We start from the raw sequence: 19,732 nt of genomic DNA, 5'->3' as shown, positions 1-19,732 counted from the left end.
GCCATGAAGAAAACCACTAAGAATAAAAATAGCTTTCAAGTAAGATAGCAGCCATTCACTCCCGTGTCCCTGGAATTATGACAATCATTATATAACTGCAGAGCGAATGAAATGAGATAAACAGCATAAGCTAATTGGCTTGATACCAAGTAAAAATATCATTAGACTAAATGTCTTGTGGCTACAGCACCATCCATGTGCGACTTTTCACTGGCCATGGGGATGTGCAAGGGATCCTGCCAGGGGCTTAAAAGATGTTTGCCTGGCATCTCTGTCAACACACAGACGTGCATTCCAGACATCATTTATTTAGGGACTTGCTGCTCTTGTGTTTCCCTTTGGAGCTAGAATCCAGACTGAGAGTGTGTCTAGTTGCTGAGACTCTGACTGGTGGAATTCAGAGCTGACAGTCACAAGGCGGAGGTGTTTGGTTATGAATTGCTTGGGTGGTGGAAAGAGTAATAGGATTAATTGGGTATCTTGAATAACTGGGAAAAGGTTGGAGTATTGAGTTTAACTTTTTTCGGAGACTGCCTGACGGTCTAGAGAGGTTGGCATTGGAAACTGGCTGAAGATCCAGGCAGATGCCTCCAGCGTAATCTAAGTGTCTGTGAGCACCTGTTTGTAAGATGTTCTATTGAAACAGTTTTATATTAAAGTTAGTGATTGTCTTTGGTTAATAAAAGTGAGTTTGTAGTGGTTGTTTTTTGTATGCAAAAAACCAGAATGTGAGCGGCCCTTGCACAGCCTTATGGGTGAGAGAGAGGCTTCCCTGCACCCTGCAGAGAGAGGTCTCCGCGGGCCACTCGCACTAGCAATCTCTGCATTCCCTGAGCTCTGGGGTGCATAAGCACTGCTCATTCCTACTAAAAAATTAGTGGCCACCTTGGAAATTCTGGACCTAAACCTTCTTTGTGCTTCAGATCACTCAGTGTGGAGGGTCTTACTTAACATAAAGCACTTTGTGAGCCTGAAATTAAATATAATAGTAGTAGTAGTAATAAGTGCTTCAAAAGCAAAAATAAACCTACGAAGCAGGCTAGAGAGTGCAGTACCTGGTTGTTGGGAAGTTCCACCTCTGGAGACATCATTTCAAATTTATTCTTAAATCACAAGTGAAATTAATGTCTTTGTCTCCTCCTAGTTCAGGGGTGGGCAAACTTTTTGGCCCAAGGGCCACATCTGGGTATGGAAATTGTATGGCGGGCCACGAATGCTCACAAAATTGTGGGTTGGGGTGCAGGAGGGGGTGAGGGCTCTGGCTGGGGGTGCAGGCTCTGTGGTGGGTCCAGAAATGAGTTCAGTGTGCGGGCTGGGGCAGGTGTTTGGGATTCGGGGTAGGGAGGGCTCTGGCTGGGGGTGCGGGCTCTAGGGATGAGGGTTTGGGGTGCAGGAGGGTGTGCCAGGCTGGGACCAAGGGGTTCAGAAGGCAGGAGGGGGATCAGGGCTAGGGCAGATGGTTGGGGTGAGGGAAGGGGTCAGGAATGCAGGCTCTGCATGGAGCCACGGCACGGGCAAGCCCCCGACCCCGCTCCCCGACTGGAGCGCCGGAGTAGGGCAAGCCCTGGATCCTACCCCCTGGCGTGAGCTCGAGGGCTGGATTAAAATGTCCGAAGGGCCGGATGCGGCCCCCAGGCCATAGTATGCCTATCCCTGTCCTAGTTCCACTATGTTATTTGGTGCCATTTGCAGTCTTTGCTCAAGAAAGGCTCAGAACTGGAGTTGTGCAACAAAGTTTGCTTGAATAACAAAACTCAGCAGAGACTGTCTGCAAGGACTGAAATGCATTGTCAAAGCTTACACAGTGTCTCTTTACATCTGACAGAGTCCCATTACACGGACATTACAAGTGTAACTAACATTACTTTAAAACTCTAAGCCAGAGGCTTCATAACCCATTCCTGGCTATTTCAGGGGGCTGCTACTGCAGTGATTTTATGGATTCCAGGGACTGAAATTCCCTTAGACACAATTGTGAGTTAAGCATAGAGTATAAAGCCTTAACGCCAAATTTCCTGGCTTTAGTTTAAGTCATCCCCAAAAGGTTACTTGAATGCGCTTTTTGTGTGTTTATTTCATTATACTGCATTAGTGGTAATTCAAGAAGGCAGCACTGTCACCAATTGCGATAAGTTCATCCAGAACTGACTGGTTGGAACATTGCTGTAAATGCTGCCCCTGAAATCAGCTGGAATAAAATTATTTTAAAGAAATAGTAACAAGATTAGAAAATGACACAGAAGTCATTGGAGTCCATAACATGAACACACAAAAATGCTAGCAGGTTTCAATGCTATTGCCAACCTTCGTGGCTATTGGGTAGACAGGGGAATGGCTGACAGCTAGATGGGGTAGAGAGACAGTTGAAGTTTTACAGCACCTTCTTTTCATGTGTATTTTACCTGCACCTAGAATTTTACAGAGAGCCTTTGACTCTGCTCCAGAGGGATGAAGCCACACACACCCCAAAAAGCTCCAAGTGATTCAAAACTCAGCAAATCATCTGCTTAGCAACATAGGTGATTTGTTTTTAGCAACCTAAGTGTTCTGCAGTCTGCACTGTCCCCGCTGAATAGAGAGCCTAGTTCACAGATTTCCAAGCCCCCAAATAATTCCTTTTGAACTAGAGCATCTCTCATAGTTCAAGGCCTCTGTTTTGATATTCAAAACCTTCTAAGGCATTGCTCCTAGCTGCTTGAGAGACTGCTTCTCCGTCCACAACCATGACCACTACATTCTATTGGAACAACAAAACTCAGCCAATAGGGTGAGGTTTGGGAGAGCAGGAGCTGTAACTCACACAAGAGTGAGAAACACTTTCCTACAAGAGATAAGAATAACCACAGGTCTCCCTGTGCTCTGAATGAAGTGCAAAACTCATGTATTTGACTTAGCTTTCCCTCAGTAAGTTTTTCACACACAACACCCACACATTCTCTCACACAAACAAAAACCTATAAACTAATCAAGCTATTTCTCTCAAAAGGGTGGGAAGGAAGTGGGGAGAAAGAAAGAGACTGTTACTGTTGTTAAATATTTGGGAGGCACTCAGATACCCGGGTGGCTAGGGGCTCACATCCATAGAAAGTAAGGTGCACTACGATTAATAGCCTCATTCTTGGGTGCTCACCCAAGTGAACTACCATGGCACCAACTTCTGAAGTACTGTGTGTTTTACATTAGTGAGAGGAGGACATAGACTGCCCAGGCTAAGTATAACCACATCTATTTTGTATAGAAATTGGTTAGAATTGCTGTTGGTGTATATTATGCTAAGGCCCGATCTTTCTTCTGTTGAGGTCAATGAGAGCAGAATTGGCTCCTTTGAAAATAAAGCGTTTTTTAAAACCACTTACATGTATTTAATTCTTTTCCCCTTAATAATAGCATCAATGTTAAAAAAAAAAAAGTCTAACAATTGCTCATTTTCTCTGCTCATATTAGTGACTTAAGCCCCAAAGCAGATCTGTTTCTTCATTTATATAATCTCCCAGAAGATCATTCTTGGCTTATAAGCAGTACAAATGTATTACATTTTAAAAGGGGGTAGAACATTTGTTTGAATATGTGTTGCAGAATTTAACCACTGGTGTAGACAGGATCAAATCTCTGAAATAATAGATAGGAAGCCCATGACAGAAGAAAAAGTTTCCTTTCAAAGTTATTTCTATTAGTAATGAATTAATTCTTGTTTCCTACTGCTAATACAGAAGGAAGTTGTGTGTTTATTCAATTGTCTGTATACACATAAATATTAACGTCTTTTTTTTAATGGCAGCTAGCGTACTTGAAGAAGACTCAATGGAGCAGGACGTGGAGAGCCCTGTCACGATTCAGCAGCCAAAGTTGCCCAAACAAGCTAGAGAGGATCTTCCAAAACACATAAGCAAAGTATGTACCAAGAGAAAAATTCAGAGGTATGTTAGGAAAGATGGGAAATGCAACGTACACCATGGGAACGTGAGAGAGACTTATCGTTATCTGAGTGATATCTTCACTACCTTAGTCGACCTCAAATGGAGGTTCAACCTTTTGATTTTTGTCATGGTTTACACTGTGACGTGGCTCTTCTTTGGAATGATCTGGTGGCTAATTGCTTACATCCGAGGTGATATGGAACATATAGGAGACAGTACATGGACCCCATGTGTCAGTAACCTCAATGGGTTTGTCTCAGCCTTTTTATTCTCAATAGAGACAGAAACCACCATCGGGTATGGTTATCGGGTCATCACGGACAAATGTCCCGAGGGAATTATTCTGCTTTTAGTTCAGTCTGTTTTAGGTTCTATTGTCAATGCTTTCATGGTTGGTTGCATGTTTGTGAAAATATCCCAGCCCAAGAAGAGGGCAGAAACCCTGGTCTTTTCTACCAACGCAGTCATTTCCATGCGGGATGGGAAGCTATGCCTGATGTTCCGAGTAGGGGACCTTAGGAATTCACACATTGTGGAGGCATCAATACGAGCCAAGTTGATCAAATCTAAACAGACAAAGGAGGGGGAATTTATACCACTCAACCAGACAGATATCAACGTAGGTTATTACACAGGGGATGATCGTCTCTTTTTGGTTTCACCACTGATCATCAGCCATGAAATTAACCAGCAGAGTCCTTTCTGGGAGATTTCCAAAGACCAATTGCCCAAAGAGGAACTAGAAATTGTTGTAATTCTAGAAGGCATGGTGGAGGCAACAGGTAATGTTTCTTATACTTTGTGTAAAGTATACATTTTAATTTTAAATAAATTGATTTCAGATACAAACTGTATTCAGCAGGGAAAATACAGTAAATCTGAATTGGGCTGGTCGTTATACTCCATTTGGTGCCTCTTGTGCCACAGAAAACCTTTGTTTTCACCTCACTTTAAAAGAATTACTTCAACAATGGAAGCAGACATTACATTTGCAAAAGGCATCAGCAGTACGGTTGGGTTTAAAATTAAAAGCATGCTCTGTTTAATTGTGTGCTCAACCCTGCCCAATGAAATTACATTTGTTTCTGATCTGGTTTGAAAATGATATAACATTTATTACTGTCTAAATTTTCCAGAGCATGTCATCCCATTATTTATCATTCTATCACAAGCGTAAATCAAGCCTGTAGAACCTAGTGTGATAAACTGCTTTACAATGCTTTGTAAAAATCTAATCTGAATCCCTGATTAGACATAATGTGCAAATACCGTAGAACCTGCTGTTCCCAATTATTCATGGGTAATGCAAAAAGAACTGCCTGGTATGTGCAAACTTCTACCTTGGAATTCCCAAAAGATGTTTGCATCGACTATGAAATGATAATATGTTCAACTTAACACTTTATTTTTTAACATTTGTTTTGTTTTAACTTTTAGGTGGTTTTACTTTAGATTCAAAATATCAAGGACTTGATTCTCATTTATGCTAAGGCCCCTTTCTACCTTTCTGGCAGTGTACAGGAGCCTTAAAATAGGTGTATACAGCTAAAGCTAAACTATCTGTTCAATTTTGCATTTAGCCAAGACATTTTTAGTACCTTTTCCAGACCTGAAGAAGAGCTCCGTGTAGCTTGAAAGCTTGTCTCTCTCACCCACAGAAGTTAGTCCAATAAAAGTTATTACCTCACCCACCTTGTCTCTCTAATATCCTGGAACCAACATGGCTACAACAACATGGCATATAAACAATGGAAAGGCATACAGGATGAGGGGAGCAGTGTCACATATTCAATAAAAGCAATAGATTCGTAGATTTAAAGACTCTAAGGACAAAAGGGGCCACTATCATCATCCTGTATACACAGGCCATGGAATTGTTACCAGAAACTGGATAAAGGCATATCTTTTGGGAAGATATCTAAACTTGTTTTAAAGACCCCAAGAGACTGAGAGTCCACCGCCTCCCCTGGTAAGCTATTCCAATGTTTAATTACTCTCACTGCTAGAAATTCCATCTTATTTCAAGGTTGAATTAATCTAAATTCAACTTACAGCCACTGGATCTTGTTATGCCTTTGTCTGAAAGACTGAAAAGCCCCTCACTGTCAGATATCTGTTGCATGTGTAAATAATAACCATGCGCAATGATCAAGTCACCTCTCAACCTTCTCTGTCACAAACTGAATAGACCGAGCTCCTTAAGCCTCTCATCAAAAGGCTTGTTTTCCAGCCACTGGGTCATTTTTGTGGACCTCCTTTGAACTCTCTCGAGTATTTCCATATCCTTCTTGGAGTGTGGCACTGTATTCTGGAACTGGTCACAGTACTCTAGTAACAGTCTCATCAGTGCTGTGTACTGCTGCACACAGAGGCAAGATCACTTGCCTACTTCTACTTGATATTTTCTTTTTTCTTCATCCAAGGATTGCATTAGCCCTTTTAGTCACAGCATAGCATGGAAGGCTTATGTTGAGTTTGTTCTACAACAGGGGTAGGCAACCTATGGCATGCATGCCAAAGGCAGCACGCGAGCTGATTTTCAGTGGCACTCACACTGCCCGGGTCCTGGCCACTGGTCCAGGGGGCTTTGCATTTTAATTTAATTTTAAATGAAGCTTCTTAAACATTTTTAAAAACATATTTACTTTATATACAACAATAGTTTAGTTATATATTATAGACTTATAGAGAGAGACCTTCTAAAAATGTTAAAATGTGTTACTGGCACGTGAAACCTTAAATTAGAATGAATAAATGAAGATTTGGAACACCACTTCTGAAAGGTTGCCGACCCCTGTTCTATAATGACACCCCCAAAGTCCTTTTCTGAGTCTCTGCTTTCCAAGACAGTCTCCTGTCCTGTAGGCATAGACTGATTTCTTTCTTCCTATATGTATTACCTTGCATTCATCTGTATTGAAACACATTTTGTAGGATTGTGATAATTTAAGCAGACAATTCAGATCACTATGTAACAGTAACCTGTCCTCCTCCTTATTTACTACTCCATCAATCTTCATGTCACCTGCAAATTTAACCAGCAAAAGTTTTCATCTCATCATCTATATCACTGATAAAAATATTGAATAGTATTGGACCAAGAACCGAACCCTGAGGGACCCTGCTAGTAACGGCTTCATTCACTTATGTTGCTCAGCACCTTTTGCAAGGAAATATAAAAATAAAATCCATTATGGATAAACAACTGGAGCTCAAATCTCTGATAATGACAACACAAAGAATTATTTGTTGGGTCTCTTAATACATTTACAAAGCAAGGTCCTACAGCAAACTGGTCTGTGAGACTGGAAATAAATGAACAGAAAGCAAATCTCAAAATAGATAGTGGGGCTAAATGCAAAGTAATCACAGCAAGCTCACACAAAACAATTAGTGACTGATGCATGTTCAAACTGCAAACAAAACTTGTTTCATTTAATAGAAATAAAATGAGCCCATGTGGCAATGCCACACAGGCATGTATAGAGAAGAACAAATACTTCTTGGTAGAATTTGAAATGATGAAACAGAAAGATCCATAGATGCTTGAGCTGAAGATGAAAAGGTAGATGATCAAATGAGTGTATAACTTGTCTACGGAGCAGGATGCAAAAAGGTATTCTTAAATAATTTGATGACTTGATAAATGGACTTTAATACATCCTATTGATATGGCTCCCCTTGTGCTGTCAAAAATATATGCATCAAGCAAAATCACACTAGACTGATGGAAAGTAAAAGCCGAACTCAAGCAGGTGGTAAAATTAGATGTTATTGAGCAAATACAAATACCACTGACTAAGGCCATGTCTACACATCACATTCCTACTGAGCACCACAAGTATGTTGACCTAACTTTTAAGGCCTAGATTAACAGTATAGTCATTGCAGCAAAGAGTCCTGTGGCACTTTATAGACTAACAGACGTATTGTAGCATGAGCTCTCGTGGGTGAATACCCACTTCTTCGGATGCATGACATGCATCCGAAGAAGTGGGTATTCACCCACAAAAGCTCATGCTACAATACGTCTGTTAGTCTATAAAGTGCCACAGGACTCTTTGCTGCTTTTACAGATCCAGACTAACACGGCTACCCCTCTGATACTAGTATAGTCATTGTAGTAAAACCAAACTAGTTAAGGATTTGTATAGAACCAAAGGATTTGAATACAGGCACCAAACAGCAGCACTGCCTCAGGAGAACAGCTGAGAAGACCATGTCAGATTTCATAATGCAGAAGTGTGTTCAGTGTTGGATGCAAGGGTTTGGGCCAATGCAAGGGTTTGAGCCAATCCAAAGTACAGAAAGTGCAAAGCTCTGCAGTTTCCATTTCCCTTTTAGTAGATCTATGTTAAAGTGACTTGTCTCCTGCTGTGTCTCAGTACCAAAGTATTACATAAGAACGGCCATACTGGGTCTTTGAGAATCCCAGATCTTTCAGAATTTATACTTGAAGGATATGACTGTTCATTATCTGCTGATTTGAGGCAAAATGAAGCACACCACAATGAGAGACTGTTATAGTTTGCAGCGAGAGAGAAAAAAGGAACAGGAAAAATGCTGATCAGGGAGAATGAGATTAGTTACACATGACACAGCCTGAGTAACAAAAGATTTTGATCAGAGCGTAGAAAGATGGCAATTGTACAAACAGATCCCAAAACAAGGAGGCCTTTCAGAGATTCACGAGTATGTCAGCATATCTAAGCAAATTCATCCCTAGTTTGTCATAATTAAGTGTTCCACTCAAAATGCAGATAGAGGACAGGACAGAATGGCAGTAGGACGACTAGCAACAGAAATGCTTTTGGGAGTTTAAAACAAATATTTTACAGGAGCCTTGGTATTTTGAAATTAACAAATACCCTAAAATCTCAATCAATGCAAATGCACATGAAATGGAGCGCTATCTTTCTGCAAAAGTGTCACTCGTTGGCATGTGTTTCCAAGCACTGAGTAAAACACAACAGAAATTTGCTCAGACCAAAAAAGAAACGCTCAATATAATCTACCCTGCCCAGAAGGGTATTCAGAAATGCCTAAGATGTCCCATTCTAGCCAGGCACAAATACTGCAGTTGAGAGTACGGGCCGGATCCCTGGATGGAGCCCTATCCAGGGGAGTGGTGTGCAAAGCTAGTTTAAAGTTCAACTCTGCACTCTCCTGATGCAGTGCTATGTAGTGCTGGTCCCTTTGTGCCTTTTTGAAGCAGTCTGAGACTTGCTTCAACTTGTGATGAGCTCCAGCAGTTACAGGGAGCCACACATTCATCCAAGAACTGGCATACTCGAGTGACATCCAAGCCATACCCTCTTTGCACAGGTTATGTTCTATTTTCACTCCAGTGCTGAGAGCAAGTGGGGATGGGTGAGGCATAAGAGTGCCTATGTCAATTCCATATCACTACAAGATTAGGGAGGTGATCCTTTCTGCGCCAGTTAAACCACTTTTAGGATCCCAGATTACACTGGTGGCATGGTACACTGTGGCTACTCCACTACGGAGGATCTGGCCCATGTTTGTACAGTCCTGGGAAGCAGAATGTAATGTTCCCAAGTGCCTTAAAGGAGAGCTCCACTTTGAAGGGGGAATACACACTCTATTTTCCTTCCTGTCTCTGGCATAGACAAGCCATCCGGTAGGAACACAACTTGCATGATGCAGACAATTTGGGTTATCACTGATTAATATTAGCCAACAGGTCATAAGTCTGGTTTATATTAAAATGTCACCATTGATTGTATATTATTTTACAGAAGAATTAGAGACTTTTTTTTTTTTTAACGCTATGAACATTTTTACTGTGACTGAATATGAACCAGAACTCCTATTTGGAGTGTCTGTTTTCCACGTAGGACCTGGGTAGATTTTTTAGATCCAAAGAGCCTCAAATCTATCTGCTAGAGGAGCATGTCTAAAAGGTAATACTGGGCTGCTTAAGTGGGTCGGTGGGGACAGGGATTATATTTAAACAAAGTTTTAAAACTTTACTGTGGCTGTTCTTCTTTTTACAAGCCCCCCAAATGCTTTTGAAGGTTTAAACCCTTTGCCTTCTGGTGAAGGCAACTATTTAGTGAGACACAAAACATGGGCACCAACACTAATAACCTACATGCATTATTATGTGACCACGGAGACGGGGCAGAAGGGGGCACTAGAAAACACAATGGCAATTCCCCCCTCGTGAAAATGAAAAGCGAGACAGTAGCTATTATAAACATTTTTTGTGTGTTAAAAATAAAAGGCAACACAGGAAATTGCATGGCAAAGTTATATAAACATCTTTGGGTTCATATGGAGAATGATACAAATATATTTGTAATAGAACTCATTTATATTTCTGACACATGGACAGCTTGAGACCAATATTTGCAGAAGGGTTTATAGATATATAAACAAACATGCTCACTAGCTGTAGAAAATGTGTGTGAAAAGCAGTCAAATGTGCACATAAAATGTTCTTTATATAGCAAATGAGGCTATTGGCTAAGCACACATGGTAGAAAGCTGTATCTGCTCTTAACTACAGCCCTGTTCATTGAATGATTTATTGTCTTTTTGCTTCCACGCTAATCGGTTGCCATACTTCCCCCCTTATGATTGCCCTATCCTAACAAATGCCTCCGTTTGATATGGATATTAGCAATTCTAGCCCTCACAGCATCTCTCAGACTCTTCTCTTTTCAAATAAGCCTTGCCTGGTTTACAGGTTTTTGGCCAAATTTTCTTATTGCTCTTCAAAGAAGCGATGTTTATGTTCTTAAATTACTTCTTAAGGGGATGGAGGTGACAGAGGGGAAAGGAATCAGAATTGCTTACAGCCAAGCCTCTCCAAAGGAAATAGAAATAGATTATGGAAATAGGTGGAAATAGATTATACTGTAGTGCCTCCATGGTGTGACCAAAGTTTATTTACTTGAAATACATTCCAAATAGAATTAGGACTGAACTAGTTTCAATTCTGGGTTGGCTCACCAGCCTCTCAAGAAGGGATGGAATACAAAAGATGTACAGTCTTTGGTATTTCTTCCGTTTCAATTCTGAGCTATCATTTTTATAGTCTTGCCTGGTGTTCGTGTTCTATCACCTTATGCCCCCTTCACTATAGTAGCTGAGCCCCTGCCAAGAGTACAAATGACAACAGTATCTTTAACTTTCCTTGCTGGCATTTTTGTTTGTTTGGGGCAATTATTAAATACAGAGAATGAGGAATGTTGGTGTGTGGTGGAGTGGGTCAGCCTGTGTTTGGGGGATAGGAGGAGTTGCATTGGATTCTGAATGCTGCAAGGTCCACACTCATTCTCATTTCAAGAGATGTTTCTTTTAAGGAGCTTCCTTAGCAGGTGGAAAGAACTAGTCTGTTTGGCTTAGGAGACTATTAGATTTAAATGGACACTTAAATGAACACACTACCAGAGTAACCAAAGTTTTCTAATCAAGTAACATCCAAAATGGTTAGAAAAGAAGACAAAAGGTTCATTTGAAACTTATACGCTGCTTATGAAAATATCAGACAAAATTTTACGGAGTAAGTCTAAATTACCCTCACTGGAGTAAAGCAGGAACTGCATTTTATTTAATAGCTGCATCCTCTAAATATTATTTGTACTATTCAAACATTTTCCCTTCTCTTGTTCAATTCTGGGCGATTATCCATTTCTTTAATTGGAAACACCTATTAGCCACCAGTTAGCCACCCGATTCTAACAACTGCAACAACTCCTCTCTCCCAGTAATCCAGCAACAACTCCTCTCTCCCAGTAATCCAGCAATCCATGGAAGGCTCTCATCAAGCTATCAGTGCAATTATAATGTTCAGACTTAAACAGCTACTCATGTGTCAAAGACAGCCAGGCAAAAGAACTAGACTTCTGCAGACTAAATTTGTGGAAAACCAACTTTCTACTTCAAATGAGCTAGTACATTCTTTATAGTAGATTGGATTGTCACAGTTCAGACAACTACACCTGTATGTCCTCTCAGTGGTCCAGTCAGGGCAACCACTCTCAGGCTTCTAGCTCCCAAGCTGTTGCCTCTCTTGGGTGGAGACCCACGTCTCACTCTCTTCAGACCAGGATATGTCCAGGCTGCACAGTTCCCACCCTTCACTGGTATTTCCCAGCAAAGACAGTCTGCCTGCCCTAAACAGACCCACTTGCTTTCTCCTCAGAGACTGATAGCAGAGTGATTGTTATAGATACAAGTTACCCACACAGCTATTTCTAGCCAAGCATACTTTATTCTTAAGGTAAAAAGCATTACAAAGAAAATGTTAGAAACAATAAAAGAATGTACATGCAGGCTAATGAGTTTACCTGGCATCAGTCCAGACTATGGGGTTCTTTGCGGTTACAAGTTCATCGGAGCTTCAGCTCAGAACAATCACTTTGTTTTATGAGGCCTTAGTAAGCCCAGTCCTTCCAATCCTCCCCTAAGGACAGCAGCCCTCTGTGGACCAGGGGTCCTGTCCATTTACTGGATTAGGAAGGACATGAGTCATCTTAAAATCCAGGCTTTTATCCAAAAGTCTTTTCTTTGTATCTTGGCCTCTGGAGAATCCAGTTTGAACTAGTGACCATTATGCCTGGGTGGGCCACACTAAGAATGCCACACTCAGGGCAGGCTGTGAGAAATGGAGCAGATATTCCCAAAACTGGCAGATTACACTATAATTAGATTCAGCAACCAGTATCAAAACTGCCTTACCATGTGGTTAACAAGAAGCCAAAACCATAGCCCCCTTTAGACAGCCCAGCCTTTGGTTTCCATCTGGACAACTGATCATGTATAGTAAGAGGTTATTAAAAACCCTATTCACCATAAACCAAGTTCTTTCAATCCCAAAGGATCAGACACATTACTCCACAGGTCAATGAATATTTCAGATCTTACTCAAATACATGCTTACAGACAGTCCTTGATAACTAAATTTAAGCTTTAGTAATAAAAGGAAAAAGAAAGAAGAGAGTTATAAATGGTTACAGGATCAATATACATACAAATGACTTTCAATGGTCATAGATCAAGATCATAGCAGTGATGTTATAGCTGCTGGCTTGTAAAAGTCTCTCTGGAATCAATTCGATAGGTTATAGTCCAATAGGCATTTCAGGTGTAGAGTTTGTTAGAGTTTTTCCATGAGAGTTCCAGGATAATCCAGGCAACTGCCTGGCGACCTTGGTCCTATGGCTTAGACCTTCCCCATTAAAATTTAAGCAGACGTGAGATGAAAACTCAGACTTCCTTTATAGTTGAAGCAGGCTGGGCGATGACAAGCCAGGTGGGCTTTGATTAAAGCGAGCCAACAGTTCGTGATCTCTGTTCAATGAGTTCTTTCTCAGACAATACCTTTAGCAATAGCCATTCAAACTATCAGGATAGTTCACAGGTGGTTTACTATGTGGAATTACAAGCTTTGAGGGGAGATTAGGACAACAATATTACACCACCCATCCCATCTAAATGATAATATCCACTTTTGATCTCCCAGTCAATAGAATACAGTAATGAAGTATTATAAGATAGAAACAGGATTTAGCATCTACAAGCTAATTAGATCACATTGTTAGAGTTCTAGGCAAGTAAACAGAGACACATTTAGCACTTATTCTTTGATTCTCTAAAAATACCAGCAAATGGGTTAGAGTCTAGTCTATTTAACAAGGCTTTGATAACTATCTACAACAAGAATGGCCCTGTTTGCCATTGTAATACCTTTCTGATATGTCCTTAAGGGTTGTTTACAGGTCATTGTTTAACCTTCCCTGGCCCTACATAACACTAGTATACATATATCTCCCCAGGGGTGGCTTCAAAGGCTGATAGCATCCTCCCTTCCTACTAGAGAAGGTACATACAATGCCACAACACATACACAACGGCATTTTTAATACAATGCACCCTAAAGGTATTAACCCTAATTCAATAACGTTTGTCTTAATTCCATAAGGTTTGTTCAGGATATTACATGATATGGCCAGTCTGTCACATGGCTGTTATTTAATAATATTCAAAACAAAGCAACAGCTAAGGCTGTCAAGCAATTAAAAAAAATAATCACAATTAATCACATGGTTAAAAAAATTAATCACGATTAATCACGCTATTAAACAAAAAAGAAATACCATTTATTTAAATATTGTTGGATGTTGCCGGCATTTTCAAATATATCAATTTCAATTACAACACAGAATACAAAAGTGTACAGTGCTCACTTTATATTTATTTGTATTACAATATTTGCATTGTAAAAAACAAAGAAATAGTATTTCAATTCCCCCATTACAAGTACTGTAGTGCAATCTCTTTATCATAAAAGTTGAACTTACAGTTGTAGAATTATATACAAACAATAACGTCACTCAAAAATAAAACAATGTAAAACTTTAGAGCCTGCAAGTCCACTCAGTCCTACTTCTTGTTCAACTAATCACTCAGACAATCAAGTTTGTTTGTATTTGCAGGAGATAATGCTGCCTGTTTCTTGTTGACAATGTCACTTGAAAGTGAGAACGGGCATTCACATGGCAATGTTGTAGCCAGCATCGCAAGATATTTACGTGCCAGATGCGCTAAAGATTCATATGTCCCTTCATGCTTCAACCACCATTCCAGTGGACATGCGTCCATGATGATGACAGGTTCTGCTCGATAACAATCCAAAACAATGCGGACCGACACATGTTAATTTTCAACATCTGAGTCAGATGCCACCAGCAGAAGGTGGATTTTCTTTTCTGGTAATTCAGGTTCTGTAGTTGCCACATCAGAGTGTTGCTCTTTTAAGACTTCTGAAAGCATGTTCCACACCTCATCTCTCTCAGATTTTGGAAGGCACTTCAGATTCTTAAACTTTGGGTCAATTGCTATAGCTATCTTTAGAAATCTCACATTGGTATCTTCTTTGCGTTTTGGCAAATCTGCAGTGAAAGTGTTCTTAAAATGAACATGTGCTGGGTCATCATCCGAGACTGCTATAACATAAAATATATGGCAGAATGTGGGTAAAACACAGAGCAGGAGACATACAATTCTCCCCCAAGGAGTTCAGTCACAAATTTAATTAACGCATTATTTTTTTAACAAGGGTCGTCAGCATAGAAGCATGTCCTGTTCTCACATTCAGGTGACATTATAAATAAGAAGCAGACAGCATTATGTCCTGTAATTGTAAACAAACTTGTTTGAGCGATTAGCTGAACAAGAAGTAGGACTGAGTGGACTTGTAGGCTCTAAAGTTTTATATTGCTTTCTTTTTGAGTGCAATTATGTAACAAAAAAATCTACAGTTGTAAATTGCACTTTCATGATAAAGAGATTGCTCTACAGTCCTTGTATGAGGCGAATTGAAAAATACTATTTCTTTTATCATTTTTACAGTGCAAATATGTGTAATAAAAATAATATAAAGTGAGCACTGTACACTTTGTACTCTGTGTTGTAATTGAAATATATTTGAAAATGTAGAAAAACATCCAAAAATATTTACTACATTTCAATTGATATTCCATTGTTGTTTAACAATGTGATTAAAACTGTGATTAATCCCAATTAATTTTTTTAATTGCGATTTATTTTTTTTAGTTAATTACATGAGTTAACCGTGATTAATTGACAGCCCTAGCAACAACATATTTTCAGTAGAGAAGCTTCTCTTTTTGTTTCATTTGGCCGAGAGACCTTTATTGGTAGATTTGAGCTCATAACTAAAACAATACTGGGATTTCAAAACCTGTACAAAAGCAACAAGGACTGCTTTCCACTGGCCCTAATCTGCTGTCAATGCTGCTCCATGGCTGGCACTTTAGAGCACATAGCATGAAGCAGAGCAACTCAAACAGTCTGCTCTTCTGTGCCCTATCATTCTGAGACCAAATATGTCACCTCCATGATCCACATGATACCCACAAGCAGAGTAAATGAGGATCACAAAGTTGTTCTAAAACGTGGGGGTCTCTGGCTGATTTTGCTTCTGTCTCCATGTCACTAGGCCAGGCCCATAATCATGCTTCATGTTAATGGCGGGATCACAGGCGCACAGTGCATCGCTACAGTCTGTTTAGGGAGCCCAAAATTCCAGTTTGCAATTTACCTTTAACTGTCACAGTTAAAAAGTGTTACCTAACAAAGGGTTATATCACCTTCTCTCATGGAGAAACACATGGGAAAGGGCCATTGGGGACTGAAAGTACTTCACAGTTTTCAAGAAACTGACCCCACCCCTCCTCAGCTGGAAGAGCTTTGGGGAGTTGCAGAATGGGCATCTCCACATCCACAGATACAAGAAAAGTAGCTGAGCCCTCTGCATGGCTCTGCTGGCTCCCTCACCCTGGATAGCATGGGTCAATGCCACCATTGGCTGGGTTCTCCTACCACTGCTCAGTATCAGACACTGAGTGGACCCAGCAGGAGTTAATCTCACTTAAGCAGCGACATTTCCATTTCTTAAGGGAAATCCAAGGGGTCCACTGAGGATGATGTTCCAGAGAGATCTTGGATCCTCAGATTCACCTCCAGCCCCATCTCAACACACCATGGAACTTCAACAAAGGGACTTCTGCAGGGGCCAGGGAAGGATTGGATGATGGCACTGAGCTGCTTTCCCTGTCCCTCAGAAGAGATTCGCGAGATCTCAGTCATCTCCGCTTTCAAAAGCGGAAGGGATGATCTGTGCCAAAGCGTACACGTGCATCACACAGGTCAAGGGCTTCTTCACTCCTAACTCCTTGGGAATAAGTTAATCGGTGAACATTTTTGCCTGTAGATCAGAGACAGCAGTTCTGAGTCCTCCTGAGAAGCAGTGCTGAAGAATCAAGCCCCTTTTGAATTCCCAGGACCTTTATATTTATCTACTAGTATATAAATTTATTATCCTTGTGTCTTTGATCTTTGACCAATTAAAATGGAGAGTCTGAATTGGAACAGCTGATTTTGGAAATGATTGTTCTGTTCATTCAGTCTCATTTTGATCTTTTGCTTTCTGTTACTTTAAGTTTTTCCCTTTGGAGAATGTGGCTTTTATGAACAACTGGGATGAAATCATGGTCCTATTGACTTCAATTGGGGCCGGAATACACCCCCCCAGAGTTTTTATTTAAATGAACTTGATCTTTTAGATTAATTAGCTCGTTCAATAGATGTTCAGATGTCAAACATACTTAAATACCCTCCTATGCAAGACTCGGAAAAATCTTGCTGGCAAAGGCAGCTCTGGTGGACAGATGAGCTTCTTTTACTTTTCCCTTTGGTCCTCAGTTGTCTTAAGTTTTAATATTTCTTTTCGGATATACCATCTTATTAAACTGCATTGAAGGATAACCATGTTACTGTCATGCTGTCTGGAGAGGCTCACAACTGTGAGTGTCTATTGTTGGAAAACAAGGCAGACACCCCAAGCTGGTGGTGTGTTGTATAATTAGATTTCACCACACCAGTGACAAATGTGAACTCCTGGATTACTGTATCAGTCTTACCATGGAGTCATAGAAAGCCCGCTTAGACTCTCCAGTCTACCTTGCCATCCAGAAAGCTGGACTTTTTGTGATAAAAGGTCACTTAAAACTAAAATCACACCACATCAGGTTGCTCCCAGTCCCAAGAGACCAGTCACTTACCCCAGATCAATTGGTACTCTAGATCTTACATCAAAGACAACGCTGGTAGCCAATTCTATAGTAAACTAACTAAAGGTTTATTAGCTAAGAAAAGGAAATAAGAGTTATTGAGAGGTTAAAGCAGGTAAAACATATGCACAGGTGAGTCACAGTTTGTAATTACAAATGGCGGCAGTGAAGTAATAAACTGCCAGTTTCCCAAAAGTCTTTTAATTTTACCCATATTCTCGGTGGGGATCTCGGCTTTGTATCTGGTACACTTCCCTATAAGAGTCCAAACAGTGCAGAGATCCAGGATCTTTCCCTGAATCCATATGTATAGCTTCTTCTCACAGAAAACAAGCTGACTGGGTCACTAGCCACGTGGGCTTTTCCTTTGATGACAGAGAGTGAGGAATGCATTTTGAGTCTTTGACCTCCGATCATCACACACAATGACCACTTGCTCAGAAATTAGCACTTTTCTGTTAAAGTTCTTCATTTGCATTTCACAAGGTTTCTTTCTCCTTTGATGGATTATTTAGTTACAGGGTATACACAATGTAAATGTTTGCTATTACACTATAATGGGATACAGATAATTGAAAACAATGCTAGTAACATCCCACTCGTTTTCATGAAGTTTAAACACCAAGTACACTTGTATACATTTAACAATCACTTTGAGCTATACTAATACACAAGTGAATTGGCCTGGGGCTCTGGCATGAGCTGGCCCCTAGTCTGTCAGCATCAGTTACAACAAACTTTTCTAATAGCGTTAGGTTCTCTCTAAAATCACAGGTAATTGCATTAGTGCATGTTGTTAGTATGTTGTTCTTCACATTCAACCTCAGCAAAAAGTTTTCATTCAGAATTTAACAGAATTCTGCTAGGAGGGCAGAAGTGACAGAAAATATAAAAGAAACAGCAAATACAGCTGTCAGGCATACTGTAAATTCAAGATAAGAATTTGGCAGACTAAAAAGGACAAGGCTATGGACGGCAGTTAATCCCACAGGGCATCTGAAATATGTTAAAAGGGCCCAGCTTTTGTGTGTGTCCTTTTCATATCCAAAGGGGCAGCTACCAGCACTAGAAACTCCCTTTATGGCATTGCTTCTGGGTTTCGTGAGGTCACCACACAAGAGTTCTCCGGAGGTTAGAGCAAAGAAAAACTTCAGAATTACAATGACCCTCATAGACTCAAAAATTATCCTATGGCATTTAAAACACACAGAAGCAAACTGAGGATCAGATTCACCAGTATAGTCTGGCTGCTTTGCGCCACTCTGATAACAAAAAGCAGCCATAAACCCACCTTAACGGGCTGGTCACAATGCGTTTACAGCTGCTTTGCATCACCAGAAAGGTGCAAAAAGGCAAGAAAAAGCCAAAATTAATCTGGACCTGAGACTTTAACAGGTATTAGTTTTGTTTTCATGGTACATGAATGGAGTTGTTTACATTCTGTGAGTTATACACTGCTCGGGATCCAGGTCTGCAATTCCTACAACATTCATAGGAGTTCACTCACATGGATTGTGGTTTGCGGTAAATTTATAGACATCTTCCAAACTATAGGTCTACAAAATAGTTAAACAAGTTCCTTCTTTCTGAATGAAGAGGACGATCAAGAGCTTCAATGTGAGACTATTTTGGGGGTATAGCCGTAATCCAAATTAGGGTTTCCTAAATCATCATGAAACAATCAGGCTAATTAAGTAGGTCATTTACTGTTTGATGTTAAAGCCCAAGTAAATTAATCTGAACATCTTCAGAAAAGTTTATGGCTTAGTTTAAAAGGGCCATTTTTCAGCTGGAAAAGCCATTTCCTGAGTGGTCAGGCTGTCTGGCTGCTAAGCAACACAAATCTAATTTTTCCTCAGGAAGAGAGACCACCACTTTTACACAACTGCTGCTTTCCCCATCCTGATGTGTTTTCTTGTTGCAAGGGTGGGCAGGAGGGTCTGTCTCTTCTGGGAGAGACTAGGCAATGTATCTTCCACTTTCAAGTATCAGGGGGTAGCCGTGTTAGTCTGTATCTACAAAAACAACAAGGAGTCTGGTGGCACCTTAAAGACTAACAGATTTATTTGGGCATAAGCTTTCGTGAGTAAAAACCTCACGAAAGCTTATGCCCAAATAAATCTGTTAGTCTTTAAGGTGCCACCAGACTCCTTGTTATCTTCCACTTTGACATTCGTGCTGTAAGAGGCA

The 19,732-nt window shown here is 40.4% G+C and overlaps 1 protein-coding gene across 1 annotated transcript in view; it reads left to right on the top strand.

Annotated features, from left to right (window-relative positions):
• The first annotated feature begins 3,781 nt into the window (after nt 1–3,781).
• The window catches only part of KCNJ6 (potassium inwardly rectifying channel subfamily J member 6), a 60,487-nt gene continuing 44,536 nt past the window's right edge, over nt 3,782–19,732 (top strand). The window contains exon 1 of the mRNA XM_034752812.1: nt 3,782–4,699. Within this exon, the coding sequence (XP_034608703.1) occupies nt 3,802–4,699 (898 nt within the window). The 5' untranslated portion in view covers nt 3,782–3,801. The remainder of the gene's footprint in view (nt 4,700–19,732) is intronic.

The sequence above is a fragment of the Trachemys scripta genome, chromosome 1 (genome assembly GCF_013100865.1).
Source record: "Trachemys scripta elegans isolate TJP31775 chromosome 1, CAS_Tse_1.0, whole genome shotgun sequence".
NCBI lineage: Eukaryota > Metazoa > Chordata > Testudines > Emydidae > Trachemys > Trachemys scripta.
This window is presented reverse-complemented; position numbering and strand designations above follow the sequence as displayed.